At 40.2% G+C, this 20,087-nt stretch overlaps 1 protein-coding gene across 1 annotated transcript in view; it reads right to left on the bottom strand.

Annotated features, from left to right (window-relative positions):
* The window catches only part of LOC121379868 (neuronal acetylcholine receptor subunit alpha-2-like), a 60,408-nt gene extending 58,986 nt beyond the window's left edge, over positions 1-1,422 (bottom strand). The window contains exon 1 of the mRNA XM_041508528.1: positions 916-1,422. Coding sequence (XP_041364462.1) covers positions 916-994 — 79 coding nt within the window. The 5' untranslated portion in view covers positions 995-1,422. The remainder of the gene's footprint in view (positions 1-915) is intronic.
* Between the last annotated feature and the right edge of the window lie 18,665 nt (positions 1,423-20,087).

Genomic DNA, 20,087 nt, shown 5'->3' on the forward strand with positions numbered 1-20,087 from the left:
GAATACTAGTACCCATTCAGTCCTGACATCTCTACTGTGTATCAACTAAAAAAGTATGACTCTGGAATGCATCTAATTGCCACTGGGCAGGCTACGGTTAACATTTGTAGGTTCACTTACTATGATCATACACCGATGAAGTAGGAATTAAATAATCAAATGGAAAATTAAAACAAACTTGTTGGGAACGGTTAATTTAATACATTCCATTTGCATTATTTCTGCAGGAGACGGCATGTCAAAAGTTGATTTATAGTCAACTGTGAAGCACGTATCCGTTGATTAGCAGTACAGACGGTAAAACAAGAAACAACAACACATGTTTTAAAGACTATATATGTGGCAACCTGTACTCAGCGGCCACCTGTCTTTAGCGGCCACTTTTATCTACTCCTTTGTGTGACCGTTGAAGACAGGTTTGACTGTATATATATATATATATATATATATATATATATATACTTACTTCCGTTTTTCTCTTGTTGTCACTGCCAAGTAGCACTAGTATAGAAATATCCAAGTGATACAACTTTCAAAGAAAATGTTTGAAGACTGTAAAACAATTATCACTAAATTATAATCATCAAGCGATAGATATTATATATACTTACCGTTTCGTTCTCCGGTTGTTACTGCTGGGTACCACCAATAATAAATACCCAAATGATACAACTTTCAAAGAACATTTTTGAAGACTAAAACAAATTATCGCTAAGTTGTAACCACCAAGCGATAAATATTATATAATAAATGTTATATACATGCACTCTTTCCTTCTCCGATTGTCACTGCTGGGTACCACCAGTAGAGAAATACCCAAGTGATCAACTTTTAGAATAAACTTTTCAGACTGTAAACCATTATAACTTGTAATAAGCGATAAATATTTAATGATTATTATATGCATGTACTTACCCTTTCCTTCTCCGGTTATCACTGCCGGGTAGCACCAATAGAGTAATACCCAAGTAAGCCAACTCCCCGTGTGCCACATCCTTCCCGTACTATCAGCATCCCAATTACTTGTGGGGCCGATTCCAGCGGTGCCAGTTTACTCTCAGAGGCGAGTGATAGCGTCACTCCTACCGGACAACTCAGGAGCTTTCGTCTTGTTATCCTATGCAAAGTTACATCCTGCGATCGTTTCGGAAGGTATCGGTAAACAACCAGCCGACTCCGTAGCGAAAGCTGGGAAACAATCAATTCCTCATCAAGACGTATGATTTTTGCAACCAGTGTTTCATACGTGTGTGCGTGTGTTCCGTTACGGGTGAATCTCTTACGTCTGTGTTACAACGTTTCGTGGCGAATTCGTGATCACAAGAAGTCATTTACTAAATCGCATTGTAATGGAACTTGATGAGAGGACGTAAAAGACTCGACAGAACCAATCGTACATCAACAGAAAGCACAGCGCTGAGTAGAAACCGCGCTGTTACAACCTGCAAAGAAATGGAACGAAGCAATTTGTAAAATTCACAAGAGGTTCATCAACAAATTGCGCTAATGAGTCAAGTGCCGGCGTACGGTCCTAATCGGATACACACAACATCAAATGATGTCTTGGAATTTGGTTACGATTACGTTATTTAATCACAGAATGTCTCTAACTGGGTTTAATAGCGATCTGCGTTTAGTGTCCAAGTGAATAAATTATAAATGGCAATAACACACAGCGCTATTTTCGTTATGCTCAAGATGGAAGAAACGTTGATTCGATAAACTAATTATAGTAGTGCTTCAATGTACTATTTTTAGGACAGTTAATAATCAGAGCAGGTGGTTGGGCTCTCTCTCTCTCTCTCTCTCTCTCTCTCTCTCTCTCTCTCTCTCTCTCTCTCTCTCTCTCTCTCTGTATCTCTCCGTCTCTCTCCCTATGTCTCTGTCTCTATGTCGTCTCTCTCTCTGTCTATGTCTGTCTCTCTCTCTCTCTCTCTCTCTCTCTCTCTCTCTCTCTCTCTCTCTCTCTCTCTCACTCTGTCTCTCTCACTCTGTCTGTCTATGAATCTCTCCGTCTCTCTCCCTCTGTTTCTCTCTGTGTCTTAGTCTGTCTCTCTTTCATGGTCTGGCTTTGTATGATTGTACTGTCTTGCATGTAAGTTGTGGGGCGAGATGTAGCTCAGTGTAGAGCGCTTGCTTACGATGCTCTAGATAGTAGGATTCATCACTCCTCATGAACTCGGCCTTATTATCGTCACAATCTGAGTCAAACGAACAATGCGTTTAAATCTTTGGATGTACTGTCCTGTCCATGGAAAAGTGCACACAAAAGAGCGCTTGGTGTTTTTCAATAGGCGTAACCCATGTGGCAGCAGATTTGTTTCTCCTCGTTTCAACAAATGTCGTAATAACCACAATTATGTTAGACACCAAGCGGTTATGTTTAAAATACCAGGTATATGTCAAGGATAGAGTAATCGAACATTAAAAAGATAGAAGTCAATAAATAAAACAATAACAAACAAAAAATCAGAATGACAATTTATAAAAACTAAGTGTCCCGAGTCAGGCCCACGATCATATCGGAAGTCGGACTCGGGATGGGCGAGTTCAAAATTACAGTAGTATATGCGCACGTAAAACTAGTTACCTACCTACCTACCTACCTATAACACTAAACATTCAGCAACACTAATAATATAATTGACGATATATGGCGCAGGTGTTGTTTGTGATAAAGCTACTAAATATCACCCATTATTCCCATGACCACTGGTATTTACGAAATATTTCTCTGATCTATATATTTCTCATCTGCGCCATACACTGACCGCCAGGATGTGTGGCCTTTCCCAGTTCTGTGACGCACACAGGGCCTAGCTATTCATTTGAACCAAAAGTTACGAAAGTATAAAATGACCATAAATCCAAGATGACATGTTTTGCCAATGTCAATTTGCTTCCGAGATGACGATTTGCCAGGGTTTCCCTGTTAATTTTAGTACCTTAGCCCAGATTAAAGATTTTCATTAGTTGAAACTTGTTAAGTTCCGTGAAAGCAAATAACGAAATATTGATTGGCGAATTCGTTTTATGACCTTTATGTTTAATCGATCGAATATGCTTAGTACAGCTAATGCATTAGGCCATGATTTAATGGCAGGCTTGAACATAACTCCATCAAGATGTATTCCATAAATATATTCATATCATTGCATAAAAGTATCTTATTATTCAGAGGGAAGGGGAGGGAGGACTATTTGTTTTGCAACTCCTTGACACGCTTCTGTTGACTACAGCTATGTTGGTGTGTAACGGTCATTGTTGGACTTGGTCGAAGAAGTGAGAAAGGAAAAAGGCATATTATGGTCTTTGAAGTACCAGAGGCCATCGGTCTACAGGCTGGTAGGTACTGGCTTCGGATCTCAGTCGAGGCATGGGATTTTTAATCCAGATACCGACTCCAAATCCTGAGTGAGCAAGGCTCAATGGGTAGGTGTAAACCACTTGCACCGACCAGTGATCCATAACTGGTTCAACAAAGGCCGTGGTTGGTGCTATCCTGCCTGTGGGAAGCGTAAATAAAAGATCCCTCGCTGCCTGTCGTAAAAGAGTAGCCTATGTGGCGACAGCGGGTTTCCTCTAAAAAAACACAGTGTCAGAATGATCATATGGTTGACGTCCAATAGTCGATGTTAAGATAAAAAAATCAATGTGCTCTAGTGGCGTCGTTAAATAAAACAAACTTTACTTTTGAAGTACCAGGGGCGGAATGCAGCCCTGTGGTAAAGCGTTCGCTTTATGTGCAATCGGTTTTGGATCGATCCCCGTCGGTGGACCCATTGGGCTATTTCTCGCTCCAGCCAGTGCACCACGACTGGTATATCAAAGGCCGTGTTATGTGCTATCCTGTCTGTGGGATGGTGCATATAAAATATCCCTTGCTGCTAATGGAAATATGTAGCGGGTTTCTACTGATTAATAACTCAAGGTGCTCTAGTGGTGTCCTGTACGCTTATGGATGTTGGGCGTGCGCACACACCGCCCACCGACTCTCGATGTGCATCGACACATTCATTATTTAGCAGATGAATACAATTAATGGAATTGCTTTTTATATAGAGGATATTATACGAGTGTCCATGACAGACGATGTTTACGATACGAGTGCCTAAATTATCATATTTCCCGAGCGAGAGCGAGGGAAATGCGATAATTTAGGCACGAGTGTCGTAAACATCGTCTGTCATGGACACGAATGTAATATTCTGTTTATTACCGTAGAACTGTCTTGCTAAATGAACATTCCAGTCATTGTTTACAACATAACGTTTCCTTAACGGCGGAGTAATGTTTGTTCATTGATGTCTTGAAAACCAAATCACAACCTGTTCTAAAGTTACGTGATATTTATACACCCATAAGTAAAGAGTACACATGTATCAACAGCTTTAAATTGTAAAGCATGTGTATACTAAAAGGTAAACAAATACATAGTAATTGAAATAATTAGTTTTGAATTTGAATGACGTCAGTATTCAAATGACGTCACTTTGCATCTCCTTACAATAACTATAAATTGGGTACATGACGTTTCCGTTTCAAGAATGCTGGACAAATTCCAGTGCAAAATTGTTATTGAATTTAAAAAAAAAAATTGAACATTATTAACGCACCTGAATGTGTTTGAAGAAAATCTTGTGATTAAAACATTTACCTTTTACTAAATATGGTTTTCAAGTGAAATTACGGTAAGATATGCTACATTTATTATGTACGAAGTCAAAACAAGGGTGCGAAAAGTGACTCGTCGACCTTAGTATAGATTTCTAACAGTTGTGAACGTTATATTCATAATTAAGTGTTTGATGTGTCACAACTACATCGTAATATAATACAAGTTATTATAAATAATCAATTAATGTTTTATTAAATAAAAACACGTATTTGTCATTACGGCATGTGATCAGATTACACTCGAAATAAAAATGTATTAATGAAGAAAGTATTATCTGTGGAATGTCGTGTCAGCCAATCGGAAAGAAATGTACTCTTACAACAGCCAATCGTTAAACGACAATGTCAGGAGGACATACGACCCACCCATTCGCTGAATAGTGTAGAGGTCCGTTTTATATTTCGCATCCCTTCATAACAAAGTGTCTACATCCACCCATCGTTTACAGTACGTTTTAAACAGGACAGCACATATCAAACACTAAAAATTACAAAGAACAAATTTTATGAAGAAACCTTAGTTTCTGATAATACAAATATTGTGTATAGAAAGGTTTTTTAATAATACAAGTGTTGTTGTTGTTTTGTGGGTGTGTTTTTTAATAATAATAATAACGATGATGCTGATGATGATTGATGATTGATGATGGTGATTGATGATTGATGATGATGATGTTTGATTATAATGATGATGATGATGATGATGATGATGATGATAGTAAGAAGAAGAAGAAGAAGAAGAATTAAAATGATACAAATGATATGCAAAAACAGTAGTTTTAATTTTTAAAATGTATGCAAGAACTCTACAACTTATGAACTACAAGAAGAATGCTAGTTTATGATACAACTGCCATGCAAAAACAAATAATTTCAGATAACAGAAATAATATGCAAAAAAAGCAGTGAGCGTCAGATAGAATTAAATGTTATGCAACGCAGTAGCTGCAAACAATACAAATAAATCCGTCGGATGCTGAAGACATTATGAAAAAAGCCATATGCAGACAATATATCTTAATTTGCCGTCTGCCATTCTATATATGTGGAGATAACACCTGCATTCCACTGGGAAAACCGCACGACATATCTCAACTAGTTGGCGAAATGCCAAGACACAAAGCAACGACTCGTCACGCAAGGCGAGATACGAAACTACGGACATACCCCGCGTGTATCAGCTCGGTCTATTTTTCAACACTTCCGTTTTGATAATTAAGTGCGATTCAGTCATTTTTGGAAGTCCCTTGTTAGCAGACGTCAAAAAACGATCTTTTAATGGATATTTTTTTCACAGTTTGCATTTTCTTCATCAAAACCGCAAATTCAGATTTGAGAATACGTGGGTTAATGACGGCTATTTCAGCTTCATATATCTTATCACCTTGTCATCGTGAAAAGAGCTGTCTGTTTTTTCCTCAGAAACGTTTCTGCCATCTAGATCAATCATTCCCATAGAAGGCTGTGTATCGACCAACAGCTATTTAATCAGATATAAAATAATAAATGTAGATACAAAACGCCGAATCAGAAGACACACATCTCGATACTTGTGCCTTCGAATTGTAAGTTTATATTACAAAACAAAAATCAATATTGACGTCCCTGAGTGAAAGTGCAGTTGGAAAACATTTACACACAAACGCAGCAAGCGAGGATGTGAACTAGCATTCATTTCTATGACATGTAGTCGCATGTGGATAAGAACGTACATCCACAAGCATATAAAGTATATATGTTTGTTTTCTTTAACGACACCAATAGAGCAACTTGATGTATTAATCATCGGCAATGGCAGTTTGGTCATTTTGGTCATTTTGATTCGTATTCTTCAGAGGAAACCCGCTATATTTATTTCATCAGCAGTAACGGATCATTTATATATCATTTATTTCAAGACAGCACCTACCACGAGCTTTGATATACCAGTCGTGAGGTACTGGTTCGGACGGGGGGGGGGGGGGGGCGGGGGAGCAGTCATAAAATGGGTCCACTGAGGTGGTTTGATCCTACAACGCAACCACCTCAAGCGAGCGCTCTACGGACACACAAAGATGTACAGAGAGGGGAAAAACAACAAAAAACGATGGACAGAGAGAGAGACAGAGACAAAGAGAGACACAGATAAGGAAAGATGGATGGAGAGAGAGAGAGAGAGAGAGAGAGAGAGAGAGAGAGGGGGGGGGAGAGAGAAGGGGGGACGTTAGAATTGACACGCCAAATGTTTCAGCATATTAAGACAATTTTGATGCCTAATTAGCTCAATCCTGTTCCGATAAGAAGTCATTAAGCTTGGTTATTGATTACAGAATCAACAGCTCGTTCATGTCTTCGAGAATCTTCAAGTGGACAAAGACCTCTACAGCAACTGCTGTTTGTTCTTGGCCCCAAGCGTTAATACGGCTTACATGGACAAAACGCAATGAAGGTATCGTATTGGCAGCCGCTCTCTTAGCTATACATATTTCCGTTATTAACACAGCGAATTATGTACAATGGAGCATGGCTTGTTGGGACGAGATTGCGTTAATCAATCACGCCGGTCGGACTGTTTAAACTCTTTCCTGCAAGTGCCCGAGGAACAGCCTCCGGTGCCGTGCACACGCAGCACATGCATCGCAACCAAGCGAGATCAATATTCTAATAACAGACGCTGTCAGGCTTAACTGGAACCTTTTAAGATGTAGAATAGTGGGTAAATCAGCGTAAATAGGCTGTCCAGATTTGGTCAAAATGACGGTGATTTGCCCCGAGTGATAGATAGGGAGACACGGAAGAATGCGGAGATATGCTACTCCAATTAAAGACAATCGATTATGGCTCACTAAGCAGTATTTGTTATACACTGCAGACATGATTAGGCGATGGAGGCGATACTGGTGATAAGGGAATAATTAAAATGGTTATTGGGCATTAGCCGCGGTGATTTCTACACTCGTGATTGACATCTGACAAGGAAATTAATTTGCCTAATGAGGAGTAAGCCGGACAAGAGAAGAATATATGTCTCCAAAGCTTTACACTTCAGTTCAACTCCAGACAAATCATCCAGCGTTCTCTCTCGGACTCGAATCTCTGTTTGCGTGCCCATGTACCCACCCATGGTTTCAGGCACGTCCGCCTCAGGTCCGATCTCTGGGATAGCCAGCGAGATCACCTGGGACGGACCGTTCTCTCCAATATGGGTGTTCGATGTTCCTTGAACTGTATACCATGATGCTGGACGCAGAAAGGGTTAAATGGAAAGAAACTTTGAAACGTTCGTTTTGTTTAACGACTCAACTAGATCACATTGTTTGATTAATCATCAGCTATTGGATGTGAAACATTTGATAATTGTGATATAAAGTCGTAGGTGTAGCTTGTGACAGTCCCCCATAAGTAGAAAGGGATATTTTATATGCAGTTTTTCAGGAATGACCGTAGCCTTACATGACTTTCTACCTACATGTATCACAACCAGAACTGAGGTATGTGCTTCCCTGTGTGTGGGAAAATAACTCATCTTAGGCATACTGGGCATGATTATTCATGTCCCAAGGTTTAAAACACCCTACAAAGACACAACTCCAGGCAGGTCAGACTGTTGTGCCTTAGTAAAAACACCTCAAGTGTATGTTCCATCAGTATCCCCCCAAAAACCCAAAACAAAACAACAAACATCAAACATCAAACAAACAAAAAAGCCCAAACAAACAAACACCCCCCCCCCTCAAAAAAAAAAAAAAAACAAAAAAAAAAAAAAAAAAAAAAAAAAAAAAAAAAAAATAATAATAAAAATAAAAAATAAAAAAATAACAAAATAACAAATAACAAATAAAATAATAATAAAAATAACCAAGAAACAAGAAACAAACCTTCACTACTTCACTAGATTGGTTTATGCATTTCACTCTAAACGAAATGACCTCAAAACAAGGACAATGTCAAGTGTTTAACATCCCTTCCCAGCACAGGAGTCTGACCATCAAACATCTTTTTACGGTCACCGTTCATGAATTCACCATCCATTTGATTAGAAAATTAATAGCCTTGCTTGTATCCAATTGGGGCTCAGACTGTTCTTGTCTATTTGCAGCTGAGATTAGTGTGTTACTATTACAATGCCTCTACCGTCACAGAGGCTGAATCCGGGGCGGGCGTGCCTGAACCTTAGTGGATAGGGGCACGTAAAATTAGTTGCCCATTGCCATTACCGTCACAAGAGCTTATCTCGTCCATCAGCTGCCAGCCATCTGTTACATATGTGCATCTTCTTACAGACAGGGTAACACTTAACCTGGTATGTGATATAGAAGTCGTGGAGCACTATTTGGTGCGTCTGGCGTACAGATCTCCATTGAGCTTACAGCCGTACATAGATTATAGTCATACATTAGCTGAGTAAGCACTGTGACTACCAGCGTCAGAGACATATAATGGGAATGTAGAACATATTTAAGGACACCAAATACTATATAATTAAAGTACAACTGCTTAATATCTAGCTTGGTGATTTAAAGTTAAAGTTTATTTTGTTTAACGATACCACTAAAGCACAGTGATTTATTAATAATCGGCTATTGGATGTCAAATGTTTGGTAATTGTGACATACATAGTCATAGCGATGAAACCCGTATCCGTTAGTTGCAAACGATAATTATTTTATATACACCATCCAAAAGACATTGGTGTGGTGCATCGGTTGCTACAAGAAATATCGCTACCGACAGGGATCGATCATTGACCGATCATGCATCAGGCGACCGTTTTCTCAGTGGACTACGATCCACTCCCTAGTAGTTATTTCGACATTGCATCTAGACACTCAAACTGGTATGGAGAGCGAGTTGATATTAGCTTCAGCCCCATGCCCTACCAAAATCTTGGCGGACCCATTCAATGTTGTTGTTTTCTTCTCGTGTCAAACAGAATCACAAGTCAAAGGTACTGGTATGTATTGTTATCCAGCTGATGGAGAGTGCATATAAAAGATCCCTTGCAAGTAATAAAAACAAATGTAGCAGGCGTCATCTGAAGACTAAGTCACAGAATGATTGACACCCAATAGCAGTTGACTGGTGTGGTTAAGCAAAATATGCTTGTCAACCATTGCAACATGGATGTTCGCTTCCCGTCGTTAGTTAGTGACTGTTCTTGGCTATTTGCAGCTGATGTTAGTCGGTTACTATTACAATGCCTCTACCGTCACAAGAAAGTATCTCGTCCATCAGCTGTCAGCTATCTGTCACATATGTGCATCTTCCTACAGAGAGGGTAACACTTAACCTGGTCTGTGATATAGTAGTTGTGGAGCACTAGTTGATGCGTTCTCTGAAGACTACTTTTCAAAATGACCAAATAATTGACATCCAATGGCATCACTACTAATGTTTTATAGTGGTGTGGTTTCGCAAAATATATTTTTTTACCCATTGCAACATGGATGTTCGTTCCTCGTTGCCAGTTAGTGACTGCATCTTCTTAGAAGAAAAAACACACACACCACTAGTACTTGTTACAGAAATGTGATGAGTTCTTGCAGACGAAACTTGAAACAAATCCTATAGTATTACATTTACGACACCAGACGTTCCTGCCATCGCCTCAAATGAACCCCGGAACGCCCTCTGTGTTAAGTCGCCTTCCTTTAGCCGAGTTCTACTTCCGAGAATCACCGCGTAAAAACTACGACTGATATTTTCAACACGTAATGTAATCACACTTTGGTGGTAAGGGTTTAGGATTATCGAGTTGCAAAACACGATTTCCTTGGAAATTACTTTTCAATTAGACGTGGCTTGCATAAAAGGCTGAACCGCCACATTCGTGGACTGAAAGCCGTTCTACATCAGAAGTTAAACACGATCAATTCTTTTCTTTATGGAATCCGGATTGCTGGAATTAGAAATGCAAAAATATATAATAATAATAATCATCATCATCATCATAATCATAATAATAATCATAATAATCATAATAATAATAATAGTAACAATAATAATAGTAATAATAATAATATATTTTTATTTCAGATCAGTGATCCATAGAACATAATTAAACATCACATACAAAACTGATTACATAATATACAGTAGCTTGTGCCAGCGATTTACACATATGGATTTGACGTACACATGAGTACACCGCAGGTGGGCAAGTACATATAGGTCGTTTGAGCTTGCTTCGATTCTGCTTTTCAACGAATATGCTGCTGAGCGAAGTAAAGAGCCAAAGGTTTTTCACTCGATGATTGACAAACATCTTGCTGGCACCGTATAGTCGTCGTTGTCCGATAATCCATCGGTATGCATTATTATAACATATGTTAAGATCCTTCATGATATCCTGCGTACATATCACCCATAATGCACCCATAATCGTTGACATTATATAAGTTCTTGTTATATAAACGATTATTTTACATACAGTGAGTAATCTACGAGTACATTGAGTTTTACGTTTAACCTATTTATCTAGGCATCAACACAGAAGTTAAAACGATTAAATATTGTCTTCTTTTTCTTCTTCTTTTTTTTTTTTTTTTTTTTTTTTTTTTGGGGGGGGGGGGGGGGGTTCAAGTTCTTTATTTGCCTTAAGTTAAAAAAGCCTTATCAGGTATCCAGATTGCTGGACTTACAAATGCAGTTTTACAAAAAGCATACATGTTCTTGTCATTATGAAGGGTAATTACTTTCAATATATATATATATATATATATATACCTGATTCATTTGCAAACTGAGGAATCCAGGAGTACATTTAACCTTTTTGTCTAGACGTCAGAATAGTCTAATTGTCTAATAATTATTGTTCTCGTGTTCGTGAATAATTGGAATAGCGGAGGGCCAAATAGGTTAATGCACTGTGAAATCTATACATGTAGAGAAAGGAAAGGAATGTTTGCTTTAAACGTCACGGCGCATCAATAAATTAACTATTATCAGGTGACAAATATAGAACCGTTACGCCTGTATGTTAGACTATACTATTGGAGAGGAAGGAACGAAGCATTTTTGTTTTAGTATTTAACGACGCATTCAACACATTTTTAATTACGGGTATATGGCGTCGGACATATGTTTAAAGACCTCACAGATAATGAGAGGGAAAAGACGATGTCCCCACGCAATGGGTTACTCTTTTCCGATTAGCAGCAAGGGATACTTTATATGCAGCAAGCCACATCCAAGATAACACATACGGTGTGATACCTCACCTTTCGTTACATTAGTTGTGGAACACTGGATGAAACGAGAAATAGCTCCATAGGCCCATCGACTTGGATCGACCCTAGACCGACCGTACATCAGGGGAACGTTTTAGCACTGGGATACGTCACGTCCAGACTATGGGACCGAAATCGTCTGCCAGGCCCGTAGGAACGATATCTAGAGGGAGTCATAATATCTAGTGAGGGTCCCATAAATTATCTTAATATGCCAAAAGCTTATTAGCACAGAACACGTATATATATATATATATATATATATATATACTGTAAACCGTATTAATATTGCGACGTGTTTTTTTCGCGAATGTATACCTTAGCGCATGTTCGCGACGTGTAAATTTCGCGAACGACCGTTGACAGCTAAAAAAAAAAAGTGGATAAAGACAGCTCACTGTAATTGTTATAAAGTTACTGTCTGTAAATCAATATTCTGTTATCCAACATCAAGCAATTGTGCCTGGTACAGAGTCTATAGAGGGGATTAGGCCCTATCCACCTCACCTGTATTAGAATCACAACTCACAGCTTCAGTTGTTAACTGTTAACACCCTTTGGTAGATAAAACAATAAACGATTAGTCGCCATCGATTGAAGTTACATAAAACAATTAACGATTAGTCGCCATCAAGGAGAGCTCGTGTATAGGCTGTGCCTGTTGAGTGAATCTTTTTGTGAATTTATTCTCAATAAAATATTTTAAAACAAAACAAATTACTTTAAGTACACTTCAAACTGGAAAATAGTGCGTGCGTATTAATTTCGCGACATAAGGTTGGACGCGAACGACGCGAAATTTATACGCAAGCATTTTTTTTCACGGTTTACAGTATATATATATGAGAGAGAGAGAGAGAGAGAGAGAAAGAGAGAGAGAGAGAGAGAGAGAGAGAGAGAGAGAGAGAGAGAGAGAGAGGGAGAGAGAGAGAGAGAGGGAGAGAGAGACACACACACACACACACACACTGTATATACACACAAGAGAATTCGATTAACAAAATGTACGTCAACAAAACAACATACTGCAATTCACTGAGAATGCAGCAAACAGATTTGATAAGAGAAGAAATTATAACACATATAACTGGTTTTGTTATACCTATGGTCCGCCCCACAGGGAACGTCTTTTTTCTTACTGTGGAATTTACAACAAGTTATTTATTTCTGATGTGATTGTTTTCTAAAATGCACACAAAAATAATTTGTATGTTTGTTTTTTCAAATCACTTTTAATTTTCGACTTACGTCAAACCAAGCAGAAATTATTCACACAAAAAAACACAAAAACACCAACAAAAACCCCCCAACATTTTTGAGGATGGGGCAGACTATAGATCTATGCGTTCTTGTAGACATTAAATAACCCAACAATCGTATTACAAGGGCTCGGGTCACTGTGTATCCCACATCGTTACATATCTATATAGTATACCAAATAGCATCTCGTCCAGGCCAAAGTCTTTTGATACAGCACTTCATAGTGCCCGGAATGCTATTGGTGTGACCAGGCTTATAATAAAGTCCTGTTTTATCTGATCAAACAATTCTTGTGATTTCACGTTGACCAGTGTTAGTGCACCAGGTACTGTCATAAAATAACCATGACAGTTTTTATGCGGGACGTGGTTGTCAAGGTACCACTACTACCACTACTACTACTACTACTACTACTACTACTACTACTACTACTACTACTACTAATAATAATAATAATACTAATAATGATAATGATAATAGTAATAATAATCAGTGATTTGTTTCAAGGGTAAGGTGCAGTAGCATTTATACCTGTTGATTGAAAGGTCGCAAGCAGTAGCTTTAGCGACATGTTTTACTGTTATCGTCTATGGGATTTCATTTGGTGACTTGTAAGCACCGGGTACCATTGAACAAAAATCTTGCGTCTAGATTTGGAGACAACCTGAAACTCTTATAGCCAGCTGAACAGACCCTCTGTTGCATTGTCTGATCATTTTGTCGCCGGCGACAAAATGGTCGAGGCAACAAAATGGTCTGTAACACCCTCCGATCCATTGCAGCCCAATAACATTATCCTGCTGTAGCATCTTGAGGTCAGGTCAGGTAAAAGGTTTAACGTGCGTATATACCACGAAGGTTTCACACACGCCTGTCCTGGGCTTAATCTCTGGCCTTTGCCAGTGACTAAGTCCAGGACAAGGGGGGGGGGGGGGATTGAGTTTGAGGTGGGCAGAATTTTGAATAAGTATTTAGTTGCGTCCAGCGACTGCGCGGACCGACTAGTAGACACCGAAAATGGGCCGTGTTCTGACTGGCTGAGTTTCGATTCCTTCGGGTCTAACTAGAAAAACCTATGTCTACGGAGAATAACTGCGCCTAACATCATGTCCGGACTACGAATTTAAACCCAAAAATAAGTTTGACTGCTCGGCCGAAAAGGTTTTAAGGTGATTTGAGCAATTGAACGGGCGCCAAAGTAAAATGCGTTGGACTATTTATAAAAAGATAAACATAAGAATTTTGAAGCTCGATCGAAAAATTTTTAAAGTCCAACTAAGCCCAAAAAGGAGGATACCTGTCCTAGGTAAGGTTGTTCTACTTCGGGGAACCTGGAGTATCCCGGAGTGACGGCAGCTGTTCCTTGAGTTGGCGCAAGCTCTTAATTACCAGGGAATAGTCGGGGCGCAGACCGCTTTGAGCATCTTGTGGATCGATCTGTTATCCAGCTTCCAGAACAAGATGCACTGCCTGTAGGTCCGGTCCCTTCGGTGCGTGACGACTATTCCCTTAGTTCCACCGAAGATCTTGGAGTGGAGCTCATAACTGCTGCCGTCATCCAGTGGTTTCCAATTGGCATTGAGGAAACCTCCCCGAAGTAGATGTGGATCGCACGTGTCCCCCTGCATATACTGATGCAGTTGACGGCGAAGTCCACAGATGGCTAGACTCCATTCGTCGTCCTCAGGGGGGGGGGGGGGGGGGGGCGGCTTCCGGCGGCGGCATTGTCTTGGCTGGCTGGGTGGTCGGTGATGTCGCCTTCCTCTTCGCCGCCGGAACAACAAGTCCATGTGGCGACTCGACGGGAGCGGTCTTTATAGTTGACCGTTGCACCGGAGTCGTCGTCTTTGGGGTGGAGGTGGAGGTCGGTGGTGGCACACTCGCCCGCTGAAACACCTGAATGTCGCTAGCGGTTGCTTCCTCTCCGGAGAACTCGGTGGGGGCGGTAACACAGAAGGGGCCGCCACTGGCGGTTGAGCCGCCAGCTTTGTCCCTAGCACGGGTTTCTTCCTCCTCCTTCCTCTTCCGGTCCCTCCTTTCCTCTTCTGTGGAGGCGGGTCCCCGTACACCAAAGTCACGGTCGCCCGTGACCCGGTATACGTGACCCGAAACTCCAACAAAGAGCCAAAGCTGGCTATCAGTCCCCCCAGGTGGGGGGGGGGGGGGGGGGCAAGTCGAGAGCGCACGTAGACACGTCTAGTCGCATCGCGAGACAGCTGGAGAAAAAAAAACCGCATCTTGAAGAAATCGTTTTACAACCTAGCTAAATTCCACCCCTAGATGTGGATGTTACACAAATCACGCGACACGGAAAATGTATAAATGATTGTTCGGTCGTTGACAGCCTTGTAAGACAAATTAATCTCAGAGTCTCTCTGATGCATTACATATTGATATAACCAGGCGAATGCTCTTGACATTTTCACTCAGATCGATGGTTAAACTGATAATTACAGCTTTCCACAATTATACACAGTCAAGAAGGATTTGCCAACTCCAAGCCTTTTAAGTCAGTAACATGCGATTGGCGTGGACGGCGAATTGGGAATTGTATTCCACACTCAGCACAGAGCTAATAGGATTGTCTTTCAATGGAACTGTTCCTTGTGAGGACAGATTTAGATGATTCATTGTTTAGTTGTCTGGTTCTAGTACACTCACCCAGGAATGAAATTGTACCTTTTGTAAATTTAATTAGACGATCTGTTGTCGGTACAGTTTTCATTTGGTAGACTGGTCGTTTGTTTTTGCATGCTGGCAATGATATGATTACAATGTTTTTTCTAACACATTCAGCTACGTTCCCACTTTTAGTTTTGCTATGTACATAAAAAAACAACCCAAAACAAACACACAAAAACACACAAAAACACAAGGTACAAACCCACACACACTGTAAGGAAAGAACAAAAAAACGCACAGAGGAAAACACCCAAGAAGCAGCCAAAACATTCCAAACACTTTTTTTTCTATTTCTGTTTGCGACTGGTATATACATAATTGTCATCATGTCCTCTTGTTACCAAGAACGCGTGACGGTTTTGTCGTCGGATTTCCTTCGTCTGAATTTGTCCCGAATCCAATCTTTACAACTATTGCAGAATAAATTAACTGTAATTCAATGATTTAGTTTCACTGTCATCTCAAGAATACTGATAACAAGCACATTTGTTGGACTCCGTACACTCTTAACAAATACGAAGTGATACCAATTATTACAACAAATGTATCGGTAATTGTTATTTAGTCTGGTTTTGGGCATGCGCTGACATTGGTCAAATTGACTACCCATGGGGGCCGTGCTAAAAATGAATTCACTCTATATTATAAGACATTCAAATTATACTTTCAGTTTGTTGTTTGCTCTTTTTTTGTTTGTTTATTTGTTGTGGTTTTTATCTTTCTTTCTTACTTCTCTTTTTTTTTTTTCTTCTTTTTTTTTCGTTTTGTTTTGTTGTTTGTTTGTTTGTTGTTGTTGTTTTGGTTTTTGTTTGTTTGTTTGTTTGCTTGTTTGTTTGGGGTTTTTTGGAGGGGGGTTATTGGGGGAGAGGGAGAGGCAGATTTTTCTTCGTTAATTGTTAATCATCAACGTTTGCTATAAATAACGTTGTTGTCCTTCCTAGAGGCATATATGCAGTCTGTATTTTCCTGCTAGCTGCATGGGCTGTTTTATTAAAGGAACTTACCTGGCTTTGCTGCAGGGTACGATGTTTTTTTACTAATAACAGTTTGTAACGATTAGTTTCACACCCTAAATGTATGTTCTTGTTTCGATTATCAGTGTCTGTATATTCAAGTTGTTTCTGGTCGTCCTAATATTTGTAAGCAGCCCAAACCGGATTTGGTATCCCAGTATTTTCGTACGTACGAAAACAATATATATTAGGAAATAAAATGCAATTTGTCCTAATGCAAACACTAAGAAGATCAAAAACACGTTTAATATATAGCGACCAATATTTTATTTAAAAAAATATATTTATTATGCAATTACAGTCGTTAAAACGTATCAACTGGTCGACGTCATCTTAGCAATCGCCGAAAACTGAGGACAGTCCCATTAACGCATCGTTACACAAAGTAGACTTTGATTTATCAGTTCTTGATAGCTGATAAGATAGGTGACAAGTGGGTCCATTATGAGCGGTCGAACCTAAGCCATCTTACACCTCGGGGAGTGTTTCATCCGTTATCTATCCTTGAGTGATAACTAATATCATCCATCTGCTCTTCAAGTAACGTCGAGCATTGTTGAAAGTTAACGGGTTTTGGGCTAGTGTTGGTCGAGTAGAGAGTTATCTAAATACGATATCGGAAGACTAGTGTAAAGAGAGACTGAGCACTGGAGAGAGAGAGAGAGAGAGAGAGAGAGAGAGAGAGAGAGAGAGAGAGAGAGAGAGAGGGGGAGGGGAGGAAGGGATGGGGAGGGAGGGGGAGGGAGGGAGGGGGGAGAGGAGAGGGAGGAGGGAGGGGGAGAGAGAGGGAGAAAGAGGGAGAGAGAAAGACAGAGACAGATAGACACACACATAGAGCATAGGTGTGAGAGAAAGTTTAAGTTTGTTTTGTTTAACGACACCACTAGAGCACATTGATTTATTAATCATCGGCTATTGGGTGTCAAACGTTTGGCAATTTTGACATATAGTCTTAGAGAGAAAACCCGCTACATTTTTCCATTAGTAGCAAGGGTATAGGAGATATTTTAGGCAGAAGAAACGATTACGGAATGGATTATATGTAAATTTGATGTGCACGTGAGCAAATCCAGTGCTATCATTCCAAATGTAACAGGATCAAGCACAGCCGGTAGGACGGTCGCCTGGGTTCCTCGGGTCATAGGATCTAATCCGCGTGGCGGAAACATTGGGCTTTTTCCTTTCCCAGTCAGTTGCTTAGCTTAGTTGCCACGACTGGTATACCATCAGTGTTTCCGCCACAAAGAAATGTTTGGGTATGGCGCTATGGAATTGAATGCAACCACAGTCAACAGTGGGTATGGGGGGACTCCGCAAGAATAAAAAATGGGTTAAGTTTTGGGTTAGTATTTAGAAAATCATACAGTAATAATAAGAGTAATTAATTTTCTGAAAAAGTTAACTTTAAAAAAATCAAATTTGGGTATGGCGTCATACCCGTTTTACCCTGACCATATACTGTGGTGTGTGAGTAAATGCAAACTATATGTCAGAATTATCAAATGTACGACACTCAATAGTCGATGATCAATTAAAATATATGTTCTAGTGGTACCGTTAAATAAAGCAGATTTTTTTTTTAAAGTTACAAGCCAAAAATAAAAAGAATTGACTGCTCGGTCGAATATTTATATAGTTTGGAGCATTTTAGAAGGACAGTCCAAAAATAAATAAGAGAAAGAAGAGAGCATCGGACTATTTAATAATATTAAAAAAAGAAATTAATTTCGACATAAACTTCGGGTGCACAACTTGTAGGGACGAGATGGGTTGCATCCCTTCAAGAAAACCCCTAGACTGACAGTCAATAGACGTTGAAGGTTTAGTGCTGTGCTGAAATACAGTTCTTGAGAAGCCGGATCCGTCTGAACGAGAGAGAGAGAGAATCAGACTAGGGTATAGTCCAGTCGTCATGGGTTGGTATAGTGGTGCGGACGGGCCCGACTCCGGAGGATACGAGATGGTATCACTATAAAGCAAAGTAAAGTCTAGAAAAGAGTAGTAGGGGCCGACCCCGCTTCCTATTTCTTCTTAGAATGGGGTGGTCAATCTTCCAGTGCTGCTAGGACAGGCTCGGACATGTAGAGACTAAACGCGAACAACCGTGGCGTTCTGCAGAATGGCCGTCATACGAGTCGCGAAAGTAACAAGTTAACATAGTCAGACGGCGAAATGACGTGGAGGCAATGAATCTTGCTAAAAAAAAGAATCCAACATGGTGATGCAGACTGTCGAAAGGAGAAGCGTTCCAGCGTTCAATCAGTTCCAGTGGCCGCATACATCCCAGTAGAAAACTTCACTTCGCTGACAAAAACAACGAAGTGAAGGATCCCCAAGACGAGCCGCGAAAGCACGTGCAGTGTTCACAAGCGAAACAAACACGTCTTACCGCGTCGAGCTCCAGACTGGGAATGGCATCCATTGCACATTTTATTGAAACCAGACTTTAAAGCCTATGGAAATAATACACACGTTTTCGGTAATGTTTTGCAGCGACTCACAACATGTAGACTTTTTGCAGTGAGACATATTAACGGTCCACAATCATGGCACATTATTAATACACCGTATATAAAACAAATACATAAACATTACAGTATTTAAAGTAAAAAACAAAAATACCATCCCAGTTATTAATAAAATGACTGTTTGTAAAACGATTGGGGAAAAAAAACCCGCTGCTCAATCGATTTGACCCACATCAGACCTGTGACCTGGGACCACACAGATTTTGAGAGGAAACCCGCTGTCGCCACTACATGGGCTACTCTTCCGATTGGCAGCAAGGGATCTTTTATTTGCGCTTCCCACAGGCAGGATAGCACAAACCATGGCCTTTGTTGAACCAGTTATGGATCACTGGTCGGTGCAAGTGGTTTACACCTACCCATTGAGCCTTGCGGAGCACTCACTCAGGGTTTGGAGTCGGTATCTGGATTAAAAATCCCATGCCTCGACTGGGATCCGAACCCAGTACCTACCAGCCTGTAGACCGATGGCCTGCCACGACGCCACCGAGGCCGGTCTATTGTTCTTGAATTTGCATCCGAAGTCCGGTATAGAAGGCATCCGGTGTCGACAGATTTTGTGTTTCCTAATAAATTAACGGTAGCTGAACGGGACTTTAAAACTGTGCATGTTTACACATAATGCCGGTTTAGATAAGAGCACACACACACACACACACACACACACACACACACACTGTGTGTGTGTGCGTGTGTGTGTGTGTGCGTGCATGTGTGTG

This window comes from Gigantopelta aegis, chromosome 8 (genome assembly GCF_016097555.1).
Source record: "Gigantopelta aegis isolate Gae_Host chromosome 8, Gae_host_genome, whole genome shotgun sequence".
NCBI lineage: Eukaryota > Metazoa > Mollusca > Gastropoda > Neomphalida > Peltospiridae > Gigantopelta > Gigantopelta aegis.